This window comes from Callithrix jacchus, chromosome 22 (genome assembly GCF_049354715.1).
Source record: "Callithrix jacchus isolate 240 chromosome 22, calJac240_pri, whole genome shotgun sequence".
Lineage (NCBI taxonomy): Eukaryota > Metazoa > Chordata > Mammalia > Primates > Cebidae > Callithrix > Callithrix jacchus.
Genome location: NC_133523.1, coordinates 14,381,789 through 14,404,415, shown reverse-complemented (window position 1 = coordinate 14,404,415; position 22,627 = coordinate 14,381,789). Strand labels below are relative to the sequence as shown.

Sequence of the window (22,627 nt, the reverse complement as noted above, 5' to 3'; positions counted from 1 at the left end):
TGAGGGAGAATTTCTCCGCAGAGGTGACGTGTGAGCTGAGGTCTGAAACATGAGAAAAATCCAGCTGTGGCAGGAGGTGTGGGAAGTCCATTCGGGCAGGGAAGAGCATGTGCAATGGTCCTGAAGGGGGAAACCGCTTGGCATTTACAGGAGCAGAAAAGAAGCCCAGATGCCCGATGCACGATGAGCAAGAGGAAAAGAACAGAGGTGGCGGGCAGGGTCAGGTCATGCTAGGATTAGTTTGGTTTTTAAAGAGACATGGTCTCACTCTGTCACCCAGGCTGGAGTACAGTGGGGCAATCATAGCTCACCACAGCCTCAACCTCTCCTGAGTTCAAGGGATTCTGTCGTCTCAGCCTTGTAAGTAGCTGGGACTACAGGCATAAGCCCCACCAGGCCTGGCTAATTTCTTTTCATTGTTATTAGAGATGGGAGTCTTGCTGTGTTTCCTAGGTGGGTCTCAAACTCCTGGACTCAAGTGATCCTCCCATCCTGACCTCAAAAAGCACTGGAATTACAGGTTTGTACACTACATCTGGCCAAGATTGGGGGTTTAAAAATGCTTTACTTTTAATTTTTGTGGGTACATAGTAGGTGTATATATTTATGGGGTGCATGACATGTTCTGGTACGATCATGCAATGTGTAATAATCATCAGGATAAATGGAATACCCCTCACCTTAAGCATTTATCCTTTCTTTGTTTTGCAAACAATTCAATTAAGCTCTTTTTCTTTTTTCTTTCTTTCTTTTCTTTTTTTTTTTTGAGATGGAGTGTAGCTCTGTCTCCTGGGCTGCAGTGCAGTGGTGCAATCTCGGCTCACTGCAACATCCGCCCCATTCTCCCAGGTTCAAGTGATTCTCCAGCCTCAGCCTCCTGAGAAGCTAGGACTACAGGTGCATGCCACCAAGCCTGGCTAATTTTCGTATTTTTAGTAGAGACAGTGTTTTGCCATGTCAGGCTGGTCTTGAACTCCTGACCTCAGGTGATCCTCCTGCCTTGGTCTCCCAAAGTGCTGGGCTTACAGGCAAAGCTGCCACCCCAGCCTCTTTTAGCTATTTTAAAATATACAATAAAATATCGTCTACCATTGTCACTCTGTTGTACTACCAAGTACTACATCTTATTCATTCCAACTGCATTTTTGTACCCATTAATTATTCCTGTGCACCCCCCCCCAGCCCACAACCCTCCCCAGCTTCTGGTAACCATCATTCTACTCTCTATTTCCGTGAGTTCAATTGTTTTCATTTTTAGCCGTCACAAATTGGAAGCATGCAAGATTTGTCTTTCTGTGTCTGGCTCTTTTTAGTTAACCTATCTACATATAATGTATATACACACATATCTGCATATTTATTTATAATATACTAAATAAAAGGTAAATTCTTAATGCCCCAGTGAAAGGGAATGGCAGGCCAGGTGTAGTGGCTCACACTTGTAATCCCAGCACAGCGGGAGGTTGAGGGGGGAGGATCACTTGATCCCAGGAGTTTGAAACTGGCCTGGGAAACATGGTGAGGCCCAGTCTCTACAACAAATATAAAGATTAGGCAGGCATGGCGGCTTGTACCTAGGGTCTCAGGAGGCTGAGGTGGGAGCATGACTTAAGCCAAGAAGGCAGAGGTTGCAGTGAGCCGAGATCACACCACTGCGCTTCAACCTGAATGACAAAGCAGTAACTTGCCTCAAAAAAAAAAAAGAAAGAAAAAATGGGTATCCCAGAAAACTTTAAAATGTCTATTCACAAATGTATATAATCATAGTATATCAGTCAAAAAGTAAATTCTTAATACTTCATGGCAAGTGAACGGCAGGCCACGGATGACGGCTCATGCTTGTAACCTCAGCACGTTGAGAGGCCCAGGCAAGAGGACTGCTTGTGTCCACAAGTTTAAGACCAGCCTCAGCAACAGTGAGGACCCACCTCTCAAACAAAATCAGACATTAGTCAGGGATGGCGGCAGGTGCCTGTGGTCTACGCTACTCAAGATGCTGACTTGGGAAAGTCAGTGGACACCAAAAGGCCACGGCTGCAGTGGAGCCACGAACACACGATGACACTCCAGCCTGGGTGGCAGAGCAAGACCCTAAGGGAAAAAATTAACTGTAAAAAATATAAAAAAGGAAGACATGAAATGAGATGCTACCACGTCCAGGGCAAGACAAACAGCCCAAGCAGAGGCCCGTTCCCCTCTGAACCCCCAGGAGACAAGAAAAACCATGAGACACTAAATAAGAGACATCACTGTAAAAAGAGACAGGCAGAATTTGCTACAAATCTGTCAAAAATACACTCTCCAGGTGAGAGTAGGGACAGGTGTTCAGCCAAGGCGCCCTGCTGAAAAGTGAACAAGTGAGAGGCCAGGGAAGCTCTGGGCTTTTTGATGCTGTTGATGATCTAAGGCCTGAAGAGCTGGATCCAGAGGAGGCCACTGTGAGCAAGTGCAGGGCAGAAAAGCCACGAAGAGGCAGGAGATGAGCCTGGAGAGGCCGTGGTGGGCACAAGCTGGTATAGGAAAGGCCACCATGAAAAAACAGCTGAACCTTGAGAGGCAGACGTGACGCAGAGGATGGGGCTGAAGAGGCCACTGGGAGGCAAACGCAAGGCCTGCCAAAATGGCTGAAAAACAGGTAGTAACAGGGCCAGAAAAGGCCTGTATAGGGAATTGCTGGGCTGAAGAGACTGTGGTCAGGCAGGAGCTGGGTCTGTCCAGGCCACCAGTAGGCCGAAGGAAGGCCTTGAAAGCCCGACTTGAAAAAGACTAAAGTCTATAGAGGCTGCTGGGAGCTGGGCAGCAGCTGGGACAGACGTAGTTGCTGTGAGGCAGGAGCTGAGCCTGTAAACCCAGTGAGGAAGAAGAGCTGGGCTTGGGGAGGCCGCCATGAGGGAGGCAGAGGCGGACTGGAGAGGCCAGATGGGAGGCAGGAGCTGGGCTGAAGGAGGCCGCTGGGAGGCAGCAGCTGGCCCCACCCTGGAGGGGCCCACGTCAGAAAGTTTTGCGCCTGGAGAGGCCGCTGGGAGGGCAGGAGCTGGGCCTGTGAGGCAGCCAGGGGGAAGAGCTGGGCCCAGAGAGGACGCCGGGAGGCAGCACCTGGGCCTGGAGTGGCCGTGAGAGGCGTGAGCCGGGCCTGGAGGGGCTGCTAAAAGGCTTCCATGAACTGGGCCTGGAAGGCGGCTGTGAGGAATGAGCTGGGCCTGCAGAGGCCACTGGGACACAGGAGCTGGGCCTGCAGAGGCTGCTGAAAGGCAGGAGCCTCCCTCGGGGAGGCCATGGTGAGGCATGAGATTTTCCTAAAGAGGCCGTCGGAAAGGCAGGAGCTGGGTTTGTCCACGCTGCCATGAGGCAGGCAGGCGGGCAGGCAGAGATGGCCTGGGGGGGCCGATATCGAGGGCAAGAGCTGGGCCTGGAGAAGCTATGGTCAGGCAGGAGCTGGGTCTGTCCAGGCTGCCGGGAGGTGGAAGGTGGGCTTAGAAAGCTCAACTTGAGGAAGGCTGTGGCCTACAGAGGCTGCCTGGAGCTGGGCAAAACGTGGTTGTTTTGAGGCAGGAAGTGAGCCTGTGATGCAGCCAGGAGGAAGGGCCAGGCCCGGAGAGGCTGCCTTGGAAATGTTCTGGGCCTGGAGAGGATGCCAGAAAGCCAATGCTGGGCCTGGAAAGGCCACCGGGAGGCACCAGCTTGTCCTAAAGAGGCCACTGGGAGACCACGGCTGGGCCTGTACATACAGGCTGCCAAAAAGGCAGGAGCTGGGCCTGATAGAGGCTCTGGTGAGGCCGAGTGCTGGGCCTGGAGGGTCCACTGAGAGGCAGAGGCTGGGCCTGAGGGGCCTACCACAGGCAGGAGCCTGCGGAGGCCCACCAGAGGAAGCTTTGGGCCTGGAGAGGCTGCCGGGAGGCAGGAGCTGGCCCGGGAGAGTCCGTCAGAGGCAGGAGCTAGGCCTAGGCAGCTGGGCCAGTGCAAGGGAGGAACTGGGCCTACACTAGAGGCCAGTGAGTAGCCAGAGCTGGGCCCGGAGAGGCCGCCAGAGGCATGAGCTATGTCCAGAGAGGCTTCCAAAAGGCTTTGAGAGGTAAAGCATGGGATCTGCAGAGGGTGTTCTCAAGCGAAAGCTGGGCCTTTACATGCCACTGGGAGGCAGATGTTGGGCCTGCAGAGGTGAACGTAAGGACGGTTTGGGCCGATAGTGGTTGATGGCAAATGGGCAGGAGCTGGGCCAAAAGAGGTTTTTAAGAGGCACCAGGTGTGCTGTGTTGCAGCTAAGACGTAGAGTTGGGCCTGGGGAAGCCGTCATGAGGCAGAGGCTGGGATTTTAGAGGCCAATGGGAGGTAGGATCTGGGCCAGGAGAGGCCAACTTGAGAAGGATTTGGGCATTCAGAGGCCACCAGAAGGCAGTAGGTGGGCCTAGAGAGGATGACTTAAGGAAGTTTTTGGCCTGGAGACGCCATTCTGGGACAAAAGCTGCAGGTGGAAATGCTATTGTGAGGCATAAGCTTTGCATAGAGAGGCCAGCGTGAGGCAGGACCTGGACCTATCCAGGCTGCCGGGGAACAAGCAGCAACCCAGATGGGGAAGATTCCATGAGGCAAAAGCTGGGTCTGGAAAGGTCCCTGTGAGGCATGAGCATGGCCTAAAGAGGCCATTGGGTGGCAGGAACTGGGCACGTAGAGGCTGCTGAAAGGCAGGAGCTTGGCTTGGTGGGGCCATGGTGAGGCAGGTGCTGGGCATGAAGAGTCGCTGTTAGGCCTGCAGAGGCAGACGGGAGCCAGGAGCTGCGCCTGGAGAGGCTGCCGCACGCAGTAGCTTTGCCTGGGGAGGCTGCCAAGAGGCATGAGCTTGGCCTACAGAGCCCAGCGTGAGGCAAGTGCTAAGCCTGGAGTGGCCAACTTCAGGAAGATTCCAGCCTGGAGAACGTGTCAGGGGCAGGAGTGGGGCCTGTCAGGGCTGCTGAAAGGCAGGACCTTGGACTGCGGGTGCTGCGGTGAGGCAGATGCTGGGCCTGGAGAGTCTGCTGTGAGGCAGGATTTGGGCCTGGAGAGGCCAATGGGAGGCAGGATTTGGACTTGGAATGGCAGACTTGAGAAAATTGTCTGGTGAGGCCACCAGGATGCAGGAACTGGGCCTGAAGAGGCCACCGAGAGGCAGGAACTGGGCCTAAAGTGGTCACCTCGAGGAAGTTTTGGGCCTGGACAGCCTGTCAGGGGACGGGAGCTGGGCCTGCAGAGGCCACCATGAGCTGGGCCTAATGAGGTCAGTGTGAGGCAGGATCTGGGCCTGTCAGCGCTGCCAGGAGGCAGGTGGAAACTTGTTCAAGGAAGACCTCCATGAGGCACAAGCTGGGCCTGGAGAGGCCACTGGGAGACAAGAGCTGGGCTGGAGAGGCCACTGGGAGGCTGAAGGTGGGCCTGTCCAAGCCATTGGGAGGCTGAAGGTGGGCCTGGAGAGCTTGACTTGGGGCAGTTTGGGGCCTAAAAAAGCCACCAGGAGCTTGGCAGGAGCTGAGCAGAAAGAGGTTGTCGTGAGGCAGGTGCTGGCCCTCTAGGCACAGCTGAGAGGAAGAGCTCAGCCTTGAGAGGCCGACTTGGGGACACTGTGGGCCCAGATAAGCCACTCAGAGGCAGGATCTGGGACTAAAGAGGCCATTGTCAGATGAACCTGGGCCTGTGGAGGCTGTGGTGAGGCAGTAGCCTCATCTGCAAAGAGGACCATGAGGTGGGGTATGGGCCTAAATAGACCATTGTGAGCCATGAGCTTGGCCTGTAGAGGCCAACTGGAAAAAGTTCTGGGCCTGGAGAGGCTGCCGGCAGGCAGGAGCAGAGCGAAAAGATTCAAGCACATTACTTATTGGGCACTTTATTTCCATTATTACATTGTAATATATAATGAAATTATTTTATTATTTTTATTTTATTTTGAGAAGGTATTTCACTCTTGTTGCCCAGGCTGGAGTACAATGGTGTGATCTTGGCTCACTGCAACCTCCACCTCCCAGGTTCAAGCAATTCTCCTGCCTCAGCTTCCCAATTAGCTGCGATTACAGATGCCCACCGCCATGCCTGGCTAAGTTTTTGTAGTTTTAGTCGAGACAGGGTTTCACCATGTTGGCCAGGCTGGTCTCAAACTCCTGAATTCAGGTGATCCACCCACCTTGGCTTCCCAAATTGCTTGGATTGCAGGCATGAGCCACTGCACCCAGTGAGAGATTTATTTCCTATACAGGGTTGCAGCCTGCAGGGTAGTCCTTCTAATGGGCTGGGAAGCATTGACTCCAGTCAGAAGCCAGAAGCAGACACTTCAAGGGAGAGGTAAAGGAAACAGTAATTTACGCTGAGTGGCATGGCCAAATACACATATTTAATAAGCTCTAGGAGGAGCCATGAATATTTATGAAAGGAGAAATGCGTGCAGTCACAGTTGAGTTTCTTACTCCTTCATGGGTCCCATGTACAAAAAAAATGGCACTGTTAGCATGATCCCAGGGTGACATTTCAGCCCTCTGACATTAAAAGGTGAAGCAGAGGACATGAAAACTTGCTCTGTGCATCCTCTGTATACTGGCCAGTACCTCTCTGTCATGGGTGGTCTCTTATCAGGCAAGAAAGGAGAGGCAGCTTCACAGCTGGTTGATCTCAGTGGTGGAGTCTTTTGAAAGCTCTGGTTTTTCTTAAATCCTTGGGTGAGGTGTCTGTTCAGATTTGTGTGCATCTTTAGTTGGGCTGTTTTACTTAGTTTTAAGATTTTTTTTTGTATATTGAATACAAATTCTTTCTCAGAACTGTATTTTGCAAATATTTTCTTTCAATATGTGACTTTTCTTTTTATTCTCTTAATAAGATCTTTTCCAGAGTATACTCTTTTAATATTTAAAATATCCACTTAATTCTTTGTTCTGTGTGTATTGACACTTTGTGTTGCTTGTTAAAATTCATTACCGAACCCAAGGGCACAGAGCTTTTATTCTATGTCTTCTTCTAGAAATTGTATAGTTTTGCATTTTTTTGTAAGGGTGATTTTCAGTGATTATTTGTATAAGTTGTAAAGTTTTCATCTACATTCATTTCATTTTCTATGGTTTCCAATGAATCATTCCTTCCCTACTTTTTGGAGACACAGGATAGTGGGCTCTGTTAGAGTAGGTGGGTAGCTAGACATGAACATGATGGGAAGGCTCACCTGGAGGGACCATCAACAATTTATATATTAGTAGCAGCTCTAATGCTGGAGTGGATGGGCAGTTGTCAGTTGTGGATAGGAGGAAGAAGAGGTATCTGTGCAGAAAGAAACACCCTAGAACTCCTCTTCGGGTGCCCCAATCATCATTCACTCTTCAGTTAAAATGTCAGAAAATGCTAGCTACATGCTGATAAGAAGGACAAAGGAGACATTCATAAGAGAAACCTGGCACTGTAAGTACAGGTTGGGGCAGAGAAGGACATTCAAAAGAGACAGGCAGGCACAGGAGGTACAGACGTGACCACTGTAGGGCCTTCCCGGGAGGCGGGAAGGAGCCAGCCCCAACAGTGACTTTGGGTTGATCACCACACATGTGCATTACCTAACAGTGAGGAGGTCCCACGAACCTAAGAGGGGCAAGTCAGGGACTTAAGACAGGAGCAGAAAAACCAAAGAAAACAGGTGGATACTTGAGACAGAGGCAGGAATGTGAATACGTCCAAATAAAATTCCCTGCACAGGACCCTTGGGCTGTTTTCCTGCACAATCAGCCTGCTCCTCCCTTGGGGCCTACGTATTTTTTTCTAGAATAAGCTAGAAACAGTGTATTTGTTTTCAATGAAGTTATCTGCCATCTTTGTACTGCCTCTTAATGAAAATATTTCTCCCAAGTTAGACAAGAACTGTGACATCAGCTCTTTCCAGTAATAGCTCCATTTCAGTTCGAATTTCCAGAACTGTGGGTGCTGAATAACTGGCGCTCTGACTTTAAGTGGTGCAGAAGGAGGCCAGTAGGGGTGCGCCAGCCATCACACTGGGAGCAAGAGGGCACTGCCTGTCCCAGCTGCCAGCTGGGGGCGTGCTGCCACAACACTGAGCACGAGGGTTCCGCAGTGTCCCCAGCTGCCAGCAGGGGGCGTGCTTCCAATACACTGTGAGCAACAGGACCCTACAGTGCCCCCAGAAGCCAGCAGGGGGCCTGCCACCACTACACTGTGAGCCAGAGGGCCCTACAGTGCCCCGAGCAGCCAGCAGGGGACACACAGACACCACACCATAAGCAAGAGGACCCTGCAGTGCTCTGGTTGCCAGCACAGGGCTGCTGCCACACCAGAGAAAGAGGGTCTTGCAGTGCCCCCAGCGGCCAGCAGGGGGCGTGCCGGCACTACACCGCGAGTAAGAGGGCCCAGCAGCACAGACACCACACCAGGAGCAAGAGGACGCTGTATTGCCCTGGTTGCCAGCAAGGGGCGTGTTGCCACTACACTGTGAGCAAGAGGGCCCTGCAGTGCACCAGCCATGAGCAGGTGATGCCCATCACCTCACTGTAAGAGGGCCCTACAGTGGCCCTAGCCGCCAGAAGGGGGCGCAGGCGCAGTACCGTAAGCAAAGCAGGGGGTGCCCGAGCCCGCCTTTTCAGATGGCACCATGGAGGCGTGCATGGCGTGTGTGGCGCTGTGGCGGCATGCGTGGTGGCAGGGCGTCGGCATGCGTGGCATGCGTTGTGCTTGCGGGTGTAATGTGCGTCACGGCACTGGCGTGTATGGTGTGCATGGTGTCGCGGCGCCAGCGTGTGTGGCGTGCGTCGTGGCGCTTGCGTGCGTGGCATGTGCTGCCGTGCCGGTGTGCCAGGGTCTTGCAGTGCACTCAGCGGTCAGCAGGGGGCATGCCGCCACTACACCGCGAGTAAGAGGGTCAAGCAGCACAGGCACCACACCGGGAGCAAGAGGACGCTGCATTGCTCTGGTTGCCAGTAGGGGGCGTGTTGCCACTACACTGTGAGCAAGAGCGCCCTGCAGTGCCCCAGCCGCCAGCAGGTGATACCCATCCCCGCAGTGTAAGAGGGCCCTGCAGTGACCCTAGCCACCAGCAGAGGGCGCCCGAGTCCGCCTTTTCAGATGGCGCCGCGGCGGCGTGCGTGACGTGCGTGCCGGCCCGGCGCTGGAGTGCGTGGCGTGAGTTGTGGCGCTTGTGGGCATGGCGTGCGTGGTGTCCAGGCGCCGGCGTGCGTGGTGTGCGTCCAGACGCCAGCGTGAATGGCGTGCATGGCTTGCGTGTGTCCAGATGCCGGCGTGCGTGGCATGCGTCGTGGCGCTTCCGTGCGTGGCGTGCGTCGCGGTGCCGGTGTGCGTGGCGTGCGTGGCGTCGCGGCATTGGCGTGCCAGGGTCTTGCAGTGCCTCAAGCGGCCAGCAGGCGGCGTGCCGCCACTACACTGTGAGCCAGAGCGCCCTCCAGTGCCCCAGCCGCCAGCAGGTGATACCCATCCCCGCAGTGTAAGAGGGCCCTGCAGTGACCCTAGCCACCAGCAGAGGGCGCCCGAGTCCGCCTCTTCAGGTGGCGCCGCGGCGGCGTGCGTGACGTGCGTGGCGGCCCGGCGCTGGAGTGCGTGGCGTGAGTTGTGGCGCTTGTGGGCAGGGCGTGCGTGGTGTCCAGGCGCTGGCGTGCGTGGCGTGCGTGGCTTGCGTGCGTGGCGTGCGTCCAGACGCCGGCGTGCGTGGCGTGCGTCGTGGCGCTTCCGTGCGTGGCGTGCGTCGCGGTGCCGGTGTGCGTGGCGTGCGTGGCGTCGCGGCATTGGGGATGCCAGGGTCTTGCAGTGCCCCAAGCGGCCAGCAGGCGGCGTGCCGTCACTACACTGTGAGCAAGAGCGCCCTGCAGTGCCGCAGCCGCCAGCCGGTGATACCCATCACGGCAGTGTAAGAGGGCCCTGCAGTGGCCCTAGCCGCCAGCAGGGGGCGCCCGAGCCCTCCTTTTCAAATGGTGTCGTGGCGCCGGCGTGCGTGGCTTGCGGGTGTGCGTGGCGTCGCGGCGCCCCCCCCCCAGCGTGCGGAGTTGTGTTCTCCTTAGTGCACACCTGGGGGACACCGCGAGTGCGGAGCTGCGTTTTCCTCTGTACGGACCTACGCGGCACAGCCTCGCTTTGGGACTACTGTGGGCCGCGTCCACGGTGAGTAAAATCCTTCCTATTTGCAGCCCTGATTGCTTAGGGTCAGAGACTAGTAAGATCTCGGGGTGGAAAACTGGACGCCAAACGCCCCTCTGAATCCTGCGCGCCTGGGTTCTCCCCCACAAGGCCGGGCGACTGCAGCGCGAGGTGAGCAGGGCAGCCTCGGAACACAAATAGAGCGTTCCTAAGGCAGACACGACCTCCGAAATGCGAATACAACACCCGCAGCGCTCATGTCGAAAACACCTGTAACTGTTACTGTGAAATCCGCACTGCTCACGGGGCCGGGCCAGTGCCGCAGTTTTAATAATCAGCGCCGACGTATCAGCGCAGACTAGAAACTCAAGTATGGTTAGGGCTTAGGGTGAGGATTAGGACTAGGGGTTAGGGTTGGAGTTAGGGGTCGCCGGTTAGGGGTTAGGATGTAGAGGTTAGAAGAACTTTAGGCACAAGACATTTAAACGGTTTATTTGAGCAAAGGAATGATTCATGAATCACACCTGAAGCACCAGAACGGAAAACGGCTCGGGGCTTCGCGTTCTTAGTGGTGGCAGCTGAGCGAGGTTCCTTCTTGGCGCCTGTTGTGGGGATGGTTCCCTCCGCGTCCCTGGTCGTGCAGCCAACTGGCGGCTGGGCTTTTTGTCATCGACTGGTTGGTTGGTTAATGTTTTTTAAGGCAGTTTAAATGCCTCCAATTCGGTTTCCGTTTGCTTAGGCAGGACCTCGGGCCAACGGCTTCCTCCTTTTTGCTTTAACAGGTCAAAGCCGTAATTCATTTTTATTTTACTGGGATTGATAGAAGTAAATTCACATTTTTGTTGTTATTCAGAAAGTCGGTTTAATTGGCAACCTGTTTGATGGTGCATAAAATAATGTCTGTCGATCATTAGCGTCTTAGATTAGATGAACTGCGTTAACTCTATTAAGCTTTGTTATTAAACAGGAGTTGAGTTTTTCTTTCTCCTAGACTCTAACCATTCAAAATACACTCAGCATCTCCTACCGATGCGGATACTTTCTGAGAAATTTGTCCTTAGTGGTTTCATCTTTGTGCTTTGTGGTTATAAAAGCTCGATGGTGCAGCGCACTCCACACGTAGGTTATAGGGTGTAGCCTGTTGCTCCCGGGCCACAAACCTGCATAGTATGTCTCTGTACTGAATGCTGTAGTCAGCTGTCACGCTGTGGTGACTGTAGACTGTGATCCCAAAACATCTGAGTCAGGACTCAGTCAATTTAGAAAGCTTTTTTTTTTGCCAAGGTTAAGGACATGTCCATGACACAGCCTCAGGAGGTCAGGGTAGAGCTTGCTTTTATACGTCTTAGAGAGACATGAGACGCCAGCCAATCTGTGTGAGAGGTACCGTCGTTTGGTTCAGTAAGGAGGAACAACTAGAAGTAGGAGGTGGGGGTGCTTCTGGGTCAGAAGTAGATAAAACAGAAGGTCGCATCCTTTTGAATCCTTGATCAGCCTTCCACTGAATACAATTTAGTCTGGTTCAGAGAATCTGCATTTTTACATACACAGTAGGGCAGAGGAATGGCCTGAGCTTGGCCCACTACAACCTCTGCCTCCCAGGTTCAAGCTATTGTCTTGCCTCAACCTCCCGAGTAGCCGGGATGACAGGCATGCACCACCAGGCCTGGGAAATTTTTGTATTTTTAGTAGAGATGGGGTGTCTCCATGTTTGTCAGGCTGGTCTCAAACTCCTGACCTCAGGTGCTCTGCTTGCCTTGGCCTCCCAAAGTGCTGGGCTCACAGGTGTGAGCCCCCATGCCTGGTCAGGAAGCTTATTTTGATTCTGATATTGTCAACTGTATTTCAGGCATAACTTGGAGCATTAAATACTGCTTTGGTGTTTTATTACACAAATAAAACACAGATCCCTTTTTGTCGTATTTATTGCTAGTGATGCCGACATCTAAATTTAGAAACATTGCAGAGTCTGGGCTTCCAGTAATTCTGTGTGATCCTCTAAAAGGTAAATTATTTTTTCTTGTAAGACACAGTGGCATCTAAAGTCACATTGAATGTCCTGCCACTTTTGTTTCTCTAGCTTCATCAATTTCTGCGAAGCATCTTTGGGAGAATAGCTTTGACTATCCCTTTAAACTCTTCTGTATGAGAAAGCATCCTGATGAAACATTGAATAATTGTGGTCGCAAATTCCGTCTACAGTCTTCCTGTCTTTGAATTTTTTTCCAATGGCAAATATTTGCTCTTGTTGTTTTGTAACCAAAGGGAATGCTGGGAAACAAAGACGAGCGTTCAGTAGAGTAAGTGATTCAGTCACAGTCAATTTGCTATTTTAACTTTTTTTTAACTTACACTTTTGAAAACATCCAGCCATAGATTGAAATAGTCTCCAAAATATGAATTTTTTCCCTGGTTCTAAGGTGGCCAGCTTTCCTAGAGAGTGAACCACACTACAAGAAAAAAGCTATGATAAATATGTTTATGTGTATCTGTTATATTCATATAAAACGTGAAAGGTATTTCCTTGAAATTATTTGCATAATTGACTTTGCATTATGAATGCTCTTATTTTAAAAAGTAGTAATGTTATGTACTACTTATTAATATGAATAATTAAGCAGATATTTGAAAAAATTATAATTTTTAAATAAAGGTTTTATTTGAAATTAGTTTGATTCACACTGAAATTGGGAAGAAAATGCAGATTTCCTATGTAGACCCAACCTAGTTTCCCCTTGTATAACATATCAAGGTGTATCAGATATGTTATTAACATCTTTTTTTTCGAGGTGGAGTCTTGCTCTGTCACCCAGGTTGGAGTGCAATGGCACGATCTCAGCTCAATGCAACCTCTACCTCCCATGTTTAAGCAATTCTCTTTCTTCAGCCTCCCAAGTAGCTGGGATTACAGGCGCCCACCAGCACGCTTGGCTAATTTTTTGTATCTTAGTAGAGACGGGGTTTTGCCATGTTGGCCAGGCTGGTCTGGAACCCCTGACCTCAGATGATTGGCCCGTCTCAGCCTTCCAAAGCTCTGGGATGACAGGCAGGGGCCAGCATGCCCCGCCTACTGTCGGTATATTTGCTGTAGTTGGGTGTCTGTTCAGATATTTACCCAGTTTTAAAATCACGTATGTATTTTGTAAATATCTTCTCACATCTGTCTTGTCTTTTTGTTCTCTGAATACAGTTTTTCACAGTAGAATATTTAGTTTTATAAAGTCTGTTAACAATATTTTCATGAATTGGCATTTGATGTTGTGTGTTAAAACTCAACACCAAACCCAAATCGCATAGATTTTCCTTTAGATTGTTTATAGTTTTGCATTTCAAATTACAGTCGCTGGACTATTTTGAGTGAGTTTTTGTTTTTCTTAATTTGCGTATATATTCATTTCCTTCTACATGGCTTCCAAAGTCTTCCATCACCGTTTTCGGGAAGGATATGGCCACGGTGGGCTTCATTTTGATTTGAATTTCCAGTTATTACACTGAATAAGCTGAATATTGAATTTTATAGGTAATTCAGGACAGCCGGGCAGGGTGGACATCCACCGAGAAACTGAGCAAGTGTCTGTGCTGAGCTCTGGCAGCACCAGAGGGCGCACGAACCCACCCCGACCAACTTCCCTCTGAGGAGCCAGAAGCAGTGAGGAGCTTCCACCTCCTCAGGGCAGCACGAGGGTCGTGTCAAGTAAGTGTTGTTCATTGGTGAGTAAAAAGCTTCCTTTCCACGGCCCTGAGTGCAGAGCAGAGAGTGTTCAGAGTACTCAGCAAAGGAAGACGTTCATCTAGAAAAATGAAATCCCCAAATCCCATCCTTATGACTACACCTGATGTCATTGTCAACGTCCCAGACACAGTGGCCTCTCATGTGATAATCACACCGTGCCCTGACACCAATCTAACATCCGTAGCGTACTCTACCGCTAATCTAATAGCCACACTGTTGCTTCTAATACCAATGCCATACTATCCACACAGTGCCCTAATGCTAATGTAATATCTGCCTCTTCTCCAGCACCAATATAATATGTGCACTGTGCCCTGACACCGACGTCCGCCCCGTGCCCTGACACTGGTATCCACACTGTGCCGTAACACTGATGTATCCACACAGTAGCTTCCACTACTAATAAATATGATAATATCTACTCAGTGGGTCTGTTGACGTTGAGGCTTTATAAGGGTTCACAGCTTTGGATGAAGCGTAGCCTCTGTAGTGGATTTTGAGGATGTCTCTGCTTTTCTGGCATAGTATTGATATGGTTGTTTTAAAAAGCAATTTACTTTTTAGTATGTCATACTTCCAGGAAGCTTCAGTAGCAGTGCAAAATATAACCTGTTTCTTTTCTTAGAGTCCCCAGCAGTTACTGCTGTACCACATCTGCAGTGTCCCACAGAATACTCCGGTGTATTTTACCCAAAGCATGGACGCTCTCCCAGGTTACCACCATAACCCCTGGATCAGGAAATCAGCACGGTTCCTACGTGATAATTCAGTCCACAGACTCGTTTCCCTTTTACTTCCTGCCCCACCTGGGAGTATAATGAGCTTTTTCATTCTGAGCCGGTGTTCCTGGCACCGTTCCCAAGACTCTCCTGCATATTTATGATCTTGACACATTTAAAGAGCGTACAGGTTTTTGTTTGAACACGTTTTCAGGTCTTTGGGGTATACACCTAGGAATGGAATCACTGAGTCATACGGCAAATCTACTTGTAACTGAAGAAACACCGAATTATTTGACACATGCTGCACCACTTCATGTTGTCACGAGCAGGGTTTCATGGTTCAGGTTTCTGGATACCGTTGTCAACACTGGTTTTTTTCTCTTTGGCGTAACTGTTGTATGTGAGTTGAGGGACATCTCTGGTTTTAATTCTGAGAAATGATGTTAAGCATCTTTTCATGTGCTTCTTGGTCAAGTGTGTGTTGAAGTCCTTTGTCGATTTTTAGGTTGGGTTGTCTGTTGCTGAATTATAAAAGTTATTTATACATTCTGGATAACAGACACTTATAAAGTATCTAATGTGTGGTTTTTTTCTTCTGTTTTGTGGGTTATTAAAATATAACGAGAGTTAATGTGTGGTCTCTCCCGCGGGGTCCTGAGACAGAGCTCCCAGCCTTTGGAATGTATGAAGTGATGTGTCTTTCGTGTGCTAATGAGATGACTGATGGCTGGGGGCACCTGGACAGCCTCAGTGGGGCTGGCTGCCAAGGGAACCAACCTTGTCACTAGAGGATTTGAAATTTCATCCCCCTCCCATCTCTGTGAAGGGGAGAGGTGCTGATGTCTGACTTGATCACCCGTGGCCACTCATGTACCTAATCTGCCTGTGTAAGGACCGGGCTGGGACAGTGCGAGCGTCTGTGTTGCTGAACATGGGGAGATGCTGGGAGGAGCATATCCGGAGCGGGCGAGGGAGGCCTGCACCCCTTCCACATACCTCACGTTGTGCATCTCTTTATCCGACTGTTCATTCTTAGCCTTTAAAATATCCTTGGCAGTAAGTCAGCAATGGGAAGTACACGGTGCACGGGTTCTGTAACGTGCTGGAGTAAATTGCTGAACCCAGTAAGGCTGTTGTGAGAGCCTCCAGTCTGTCGCCACGTCAGACAGAGGATAACCTGGTAACCTACTGTTTGTGATGGTCATCTTAGAACTGAATGCCCGTATTTTCTCAGAGAAGAGATGAATTACTTTTACCGTTTTTCTTGTCCTGCTCTTCCTACTTAGCTCTTGAGGAATGCAGTTATAAGCTTTACTGTCTCTCCACGAGGTACTTCCTACACTGCAAACTTTTCTAACTGTGTTTACTTAGGAGTTCCAGGGAACAAACCTGGGAATGAACGAGGCACCTCCGGAACTCTCCCCCACCGGGAGATTGCCAGGACACAAGTCAGTGTACAACCTACCTCTGCCCACGAGGACAGCAAGATACCTGATGGATAAGACATCAGAGCTGGTCTCGTTGACCCTGCACCTCCTCACCCCAGCCCCTGCACCTCCTCGCCCCAGCCCCTGCACCTCCTCACCCCAGCCCCTGCACCTCCTCACCCCAGCCCCTGCATGCCATTTTGCCAAGTCCTCCTTTTAAAGCTCCCACTTTCTGCCCCGAAAGTGGAAGTGGTTTCCTCAAGGCAAAGAGGCCGTCCGTTCCCTTTAGCTGCGCACTGGCATAAAGTCACTGCGTTTTTACCATCCTATGTTGGTCAATTGAATTTGCAAGCAGCGAGCAGCATGACCTGCCTTCCTAGGACTGGGTCCTCAGTCTGTGGGGTCTGATGCTCTCTCCAGTTAGTGTCAGAAGTGGACTGCGCTGTAGGACAGCTAGCCGGGACCCAGGATTCGGTCTGTGGGGAAGAACCCGTGCCTCTGTTAATAGAAGTGTCTGTTGAGTGTTGAGAGAAGACAGTTTTTCCTCTTACAACAATTCTATCTTAAAACTGTTTTCTTCATGTCTTCTGAGGCATAAAAGTTATGAATTTTGAGGAAATCAGTAGATTTTCTTTTATGGTTTGTGGTTTTCTGGCAGATCTAAGAAACTATTGCTACATCCAAGGTCATGAAGTTTTAATTTTATGTTTTCTCTGGAGATTTTAGTTTTGCCATATTTAGATCTTTGATCCATTTTAAGTTAAATTTTTCATGTGATATGAGGTGAGAATACAATTTCATGTCCCTTTATGTGGATCGCAAGTCGCCGTACGTCACTTACTGAGGACAGCATTTTTCCTCAATTTACTGGTTTGGACCTTGTCTCAGGTCAGTTGAGCATCGAGGTCCTGCTTTATGTCTGGACTTCCGGTTCAGTTCAGTTGATTTTTCTGTTTATTCTTGTGCCAGTATCACACTGTTTTCATTACCACTGCTTTGTAATAAGATTTGAAACTGGGATGTGCGAACCTCCAGGTTTGGAGTTATTTTTCAGAATGGGTTTGGCTTTTCAGGGTTCCTTGGAATTCTATATGATCATTCGGATCAGCTGTCCCACTTCTGTCCCAAGGCATTTGATATTTTCATAGGAATAATGTTGAATCTGTAGATTGCTTTGTGTAGTTTGGCAAACTTAACAAATATTATCTTTACACCCATGAACATGACATGATGTTACATTTATTTGGGCTTTGGTTAATTTCCTTGATTAATGTCTTACAGTTTGCCCCATCTAAGTCTTGCTCTTTGATTACATTTATTCCTAAACGTATTATTGCTATTATTTAAAGTGGAATTTTTATAATTTTGTTTTCAGATTATTCATTGCTAGTGTATACATATAAAATGGATTCTTTAGCCAGGCACGGTGGCTCACATCTGTAATTCCAGCACTTTGGGAGGCCGAGGCAGGCAGATTACCTGAGGTCGGGGGCCCAAGACCAGCCTGGCCTAAATGGCCAAAACCTATCTCTACTGAAAATACAAAATTAGGCAGACCACCATTGATTTACTGGGATAAAAAATCATGTTCATCGTGTTTGATGCTTTCAAAATACTTTTGGTTTAAATTTGCTGTTATTATGTTGAAGATTCCTAAGTCTACATTCTGAGGTTCTGATCAGTCCTTGATGTGGCGTGGCGCTGAGTAGGACAGAGAAGGATGGGATTGTGAACAGACTGTGGTTAGCGTTTACAGATTTACTGTGTCAGTGCATTACAAATCAGGAGACGGGGTTTCAGGGTTACGAGTTCACCAATCCAATATGATACTATAAGGGCTGCAAGGAGGAGGTTCCGGTTGGCGGTTGGGAGCTGCATGGTAGAGATGAGTGGGAGAGACCAGGTGAGTAACGGGGTGAGGTTGAGAGGTCAGGATGATGGCGAAGGGTTAGGGTGAAAGGGTTTGTGAGGTTCAGGGTTAGGGTTACAGTAAGGGTTAAAGTCAAGTCGGAAGACTGTGTTGAGTGAATTTTTGCATAAGCTGTAAAATATGCATCCATGCTCGTTTTATTTCCTATGGTTTCCAATTGATTGTCCCTTCTTTATTTTTAGAAACACATGGGCTAGTGGGCTCCATGCCAGTTTGCATTTACAGAACGATGGCCCTGAACACTTCTCCCTCATTCCCACCGCCAGCACCTGCGCGAGGGCCCTGCAGTGCCCCCGGCTGCCAGCAGAGGGTGTGCGAGCCCTGCTTTTCTAATCCCGGAGGCCACAGCGTCCTGCCCATTTCCTCCGCACAGGCCCCTGCGGGTTCTCCTCAGCACAGACCAGGGGACACCCCTCACTTGGGGACACCTCGAACCCGCGTCCACAGTGAGTAAAATCTTTCCTGTTTGCCGCCGTGACTGCTGAGGGGCAGGCACCCTTCCTGTGGAAAATTAGAAACCAAAAACCACGGTGAATCCAGCGCAGCTGAGGTTGATTCTCTGCACCAAAGGCGAGGCAGCCACGGGGCCATGCAGGAGGCTCGGAGCGGAAATGCAGCATCAGGAGAGCAGAGAGAACACCCGCCACACTGATGATAACCGCCTATAATACCAGTAATGCTCCTCCTGTGCTGCTGCTGTAGCGCCCATTATACAGACGTCACACCCGTTAGGGGAACGCAGCAGTCACCGCGCAGGTCCGATCCCGGGAACCCGGATGTGTCTCAGGGTGCACAGAGTGCCCGGAACGCCTGTGAGTGCGCACATACCACCCGGAACACCCGAGACACAGTCTAACGTGGCACCCGTCACACTCATGTAATCCCCAGAACATGCACGTGTCCCTCAGCGCACACATTACCCAGCCCATGACACCGTAGGACTAACACGACCATCACATGCATATAACCCTGGGAACACACGTGTCCCTTAGAACACACGTATCACTCGGGACGCGAACATGGTCTTTGGAGCGTCTGCAGCACCGAGTGTGGGACCCTCCGGCTCTCACCGGGACACGGGGTTCACCGTCTGTGCTGGGCTGGGTTCAGGCTGGATTTGGCATCTGTGATGAAGTGTGATGTTGCTATTTCTGCCTTTCTGACATGGTATTGACGGTCGTTTTTAAGTAGTTGACTTCCCAGTAACCTCATGCATCCGGGAAACTGGCACCTGCAGTTAGTGTGCCTTCTCCTTTCCCTCCGATTCCCCAGCAGTTACTGCTGTGCTAGATTTGCAGCTTCTCACAAAATACTCCCGTGTGTTTCACCAAAAGCAGAAACACTCCTCCAGGTGACCCCCACATACCCCCAAATCAGGAAATACACGGTTCATTTTTTTTTCTTTTGTGTTTGGATACAGCATGTTGCTCTGTTGCCAGACTAGAGTGCAGTGGTGCGATCTCAGCTCACTGCAACCTCCACCTCCCGGGTTCAACAGATTCTCCTGCCTCAGCCTCCCCAGTAGCTGGGATTACAGGCGTGCATGACCACGCCCCGCTGATTTTTTTGTATTTTTGGTAGAGATAGGGTTTTCCCACCTTGGCCAGGATGGTGTTGATCTCTTGACCTCGTGATCCTGCCACCTTGGCCTCCCAAAGTGCTGGGATTACACGTGTGAGCCACCACCCCCAGCTAAAAATACATGATTTCTATGTGAAAGTCCTGTCCACAGACCTACTTCTTCACTTCCTGCCCTCGTGGCAGAAAAATGTCCCTTTCCATGTTGGCCCAATTTTCCTTTTTGGGAATGGTTCCTGACACTCTCAATTTTTTTTTCTTCTTTTTTTTTTTTTTGAGATGGAGTTTCATTCTTTCTGTGCAGGCTGGAGTGCAATGGTGTGATGCCTGCTCACTGCAGCCTCCACCCCCCAGGTTCAAGAGTCTCCTGCTTCAGCCTCCCAAGTAGCTGGAATAACAGGCATCCACCACCACGCCTGGCTAATTTTTTGTATTTTTAGTAGAGATGGGATTTCACCATGATGGCCAGGCTGGTCTCAAACTCCTGACCTCAGGTGATCCACCCACCTCGGCCTCACAGAGTGCCGGGATTACAGGCATGAGCCACCATGCCCAGCTGACTCTCTCAGTTTTCACAGCCTTGACAGATGTAAAGAGCGGAGATGATTCCACGCTGGATCTACTCAGCCTTTCCTTCTGAACAGGTGCAGACCCCGCATTGCCGGTAGGAACACCCTGGCCTGGTGCCGCGCTCTCAGTGCAGCCCACCTGGAGGATCTTTCATCTCCCACCTCCAATGGCGACCTCACTTGCTAATGTCAAAATATTTATTTACAGTCACAGATTCCATCCTGTCAAGCTCTGGATTTAAGTTTGCCAGTGGTTTCCCAAAGGCTTTAGAACCATGGCCTCCAGACCCTGAGTGCTCCTGCCTGCTGCCCTCTCCCATCCAGTCTGCTATAGCTGCCTGCAGTCCCACTTGTGGGGACACAGGCTCCCGGGTGTCTCAGCGCGGATTTTATATGTGTCCTTCCCGCCCATTCACCCAGTGGCCACCTTAGGTTTTTAAGACGTTGTCAAGACAGGTTCTTGAAGTCATAGCAGTTATGTTGTCTAAAAGTAGAACAGTTAATAATGTGATTTTTCTAAAGACAAGGAAATAATCCATTATTTATTAGATCACCTGTGAGATGACCCTCATTTTTTTGTTTTGTTTTTTTGATATGGAGTCTCCCTGTGTTGCTGAGACTGGAATGCAGTAGCACAATCTCTGTTCACCACAGCCTCTACCTCCTGGGTTCAAGCAATTCTCATGCCTCAGTCTCCTGAGTAGCTGCGACTACAGGCACCCACTGCCACACCCAGCTAATTTTTGCATTTTTAGTACAGATGGGGTTTCACTATGTTGGCCAGGCTGGTCTCAAACTCCTGACCTCGTGATCTACGTGTCTCAGTCTCTGAATGTGCTAGGATTACAGGCGTTAGCTAGCATGCCGAGCCTGTTTTTAACTTTTTAGGGGAATACCAAACTATGTTAAAAGTAGGCTGCACCAGCTTATATTCCACATACATTATTTAAGGGTTGTAATTTCTCTCCAACCTTGCCAACACTTGTCATTTTACATTTCTTGGATCATAGCCTTTCCAGTGTGTGTGAAGGAGTTTGGCACTGTGGTTTCGGTTTAGATGGCCATAAGAATGGTATTGATAAGAATGGTGTGCTTTCCATTTGCATGTCTTACTGAAGGAGTGTGTGTTCAACTCTTCATTTTGTGAGTTTGTTGATTTCATTGATGAGTTATTCAGATTATACACTGAGGTTAGCAGACTGTTGTGAGATATGTAGTGCACAAATTCTTTCTGCGTGTCTTTTCACTTTCTTTCTTTCTTTTTTAAGATGGAGCCTTGCTCTGTCGACCAGGCTGGAGTGGAGTGGCACAATCTTGGCTCACTGCAACCTCTACCTCCCGGGTTCTCCTGCCTCAGCCTCCTGAGTAGCTGGGATTACAAGTGTGCATCACCACACCCTGCTAATTTTTGTATTTTTAGTAGAGATGGGGTTTCTCAATGTTGGTCAGGCTGGTCTCGAACTCCTGACCTCAGGTGATCCCGCCAGCTCAGCCTCCCAAAGTGCTGGGATTACACGTGTGAGCCACTGCACCCTGTCACTCCCAGGAATTTTGTTTTTCTTTCCCTTTTCTTTGAGATGGAATCGTGCTCTGTCGGCCAGGCTGGAGTGCTGTGGTCATATATAGGCTCATGGCAATCTCTGCCTTCTGAGTTCAAGCAATTATTCTGCCTCAGCCTCCCAAGTAGCTTGGAATACAGGTGCGTGCCACCATGCCCAGGTAATGTTTGTATTTTTAGTAGAGACGGGGTTTTGCCATGTTGGCCAAGTTGGTCTTGAACTCCTAACCTCAAGTGATTCTTCTACCTCAGCGTCCCAAAGTGTTGGGATTACAGGCGTTAGCTGCCATGCCCAGCCTTTCTTTTTTGACTCAGGGTGTTATGCTCTCGCCCAGGCTGGAGAGCAGTGGTGCGATCTCGGCTTACTGCAACCTCCACATTCTGGGTTTAGGCAGTTCTCCTGTCTCAGCGCCTCCGAAGAAGCTGGGACTACAGGTGTGTGCCACCATGCCTGGCTAATTTTTGTATTTCTAGTAGAGACGGGGTTCTGCTATGTGATCGTGGGTGGTCTTAAACTCCGGGACTGAACTCAAGTGATCCGCCTGTCTCGCCTTCCCCATGTGCTGGGATTACAGGCATTAGCTACTGTGCCTGGCCTATTTTTAACTTTTTGAGGAAATGCCAAACTATGTTAAAAGTAGGCTGCACCAGCTTATATTCCACACAGAGTATTTAAGGGTTGTAATTTCTCTCCAACCTTGCCAACACTTGTCATTTTACATTTCTTGGATCATAGCCTTTCCAGTGTGTGTGAAGGAGTGTGTCACTGGTTTCAGTTTAGATGACCATAATGAACACGGTATTGATCATCTTTTATGTGCTTTCCATTTGCATGTCTTACTGAAGGAGTGTGTGTTCAACTGTTTCTCTGTTTTGTAATTCGGTTGTTTTTGTTGTTGAGTTATACAAATTATACGTTGTGGTTAACAGGCTGGTGTTAGATATGTAATGCACAAATACTTTCTTTCTGTGGGTTGTTTCTTCACTTTGTTTTCTTTTTTTGAGACGGAGTCTT

At 49.8% G+C, this 22,627-nt stretch overlaps 2 protein-coding genes across 6 annotated transcripts in view; both read left to right on the top strand.

Moving 5' to 3' along the window:
• Nucleotides 1-9,211: 9,211 nt before the first annotated feature.
• LOC103790735 (uncharacterized) overlaps nt 9,212-22,627 on the top strand; it is a 17,447-nt gene continuing 4,031 nt past the window's right edge. The window contains exons 1-2 of the mRNA XM_078358995.1: nt 9,212-10,119; nt 13,616-13,789. Of these exons, the coding sequence (XP_078215121.1) occupies nt 9,239-10,119; nt 13,616-13,619 (885 nt within the window). The 5' untranslated portion in view covers nt 9,212-9,238 and the 3' untranslated portion in view covers nt 13,620-13,789. The remainder of the gene's footprint in view (nt 10,120-13,615; nt 13,790-22,627) is intronic.
• LOC144580718 (ATP-binding cassette sub-family C member 6-like) overlaps nt 18,231-22,627 on the top strand; it is a 22,880-nt gene continuing 18,483 nt past the window's right edge. For all 5 annotated transcript variants that reach the window (XR_013530732.1, XM_078358997.1, XM_078358999.1 and 2 more), the window contains exon 1: nt 18,231-18,353. The gene's annotated coding sequence lies outside the window, so the exon portion shown is untranslated. The remainder of the gene's footprint in view (nt 18,354-22,627) is intronic.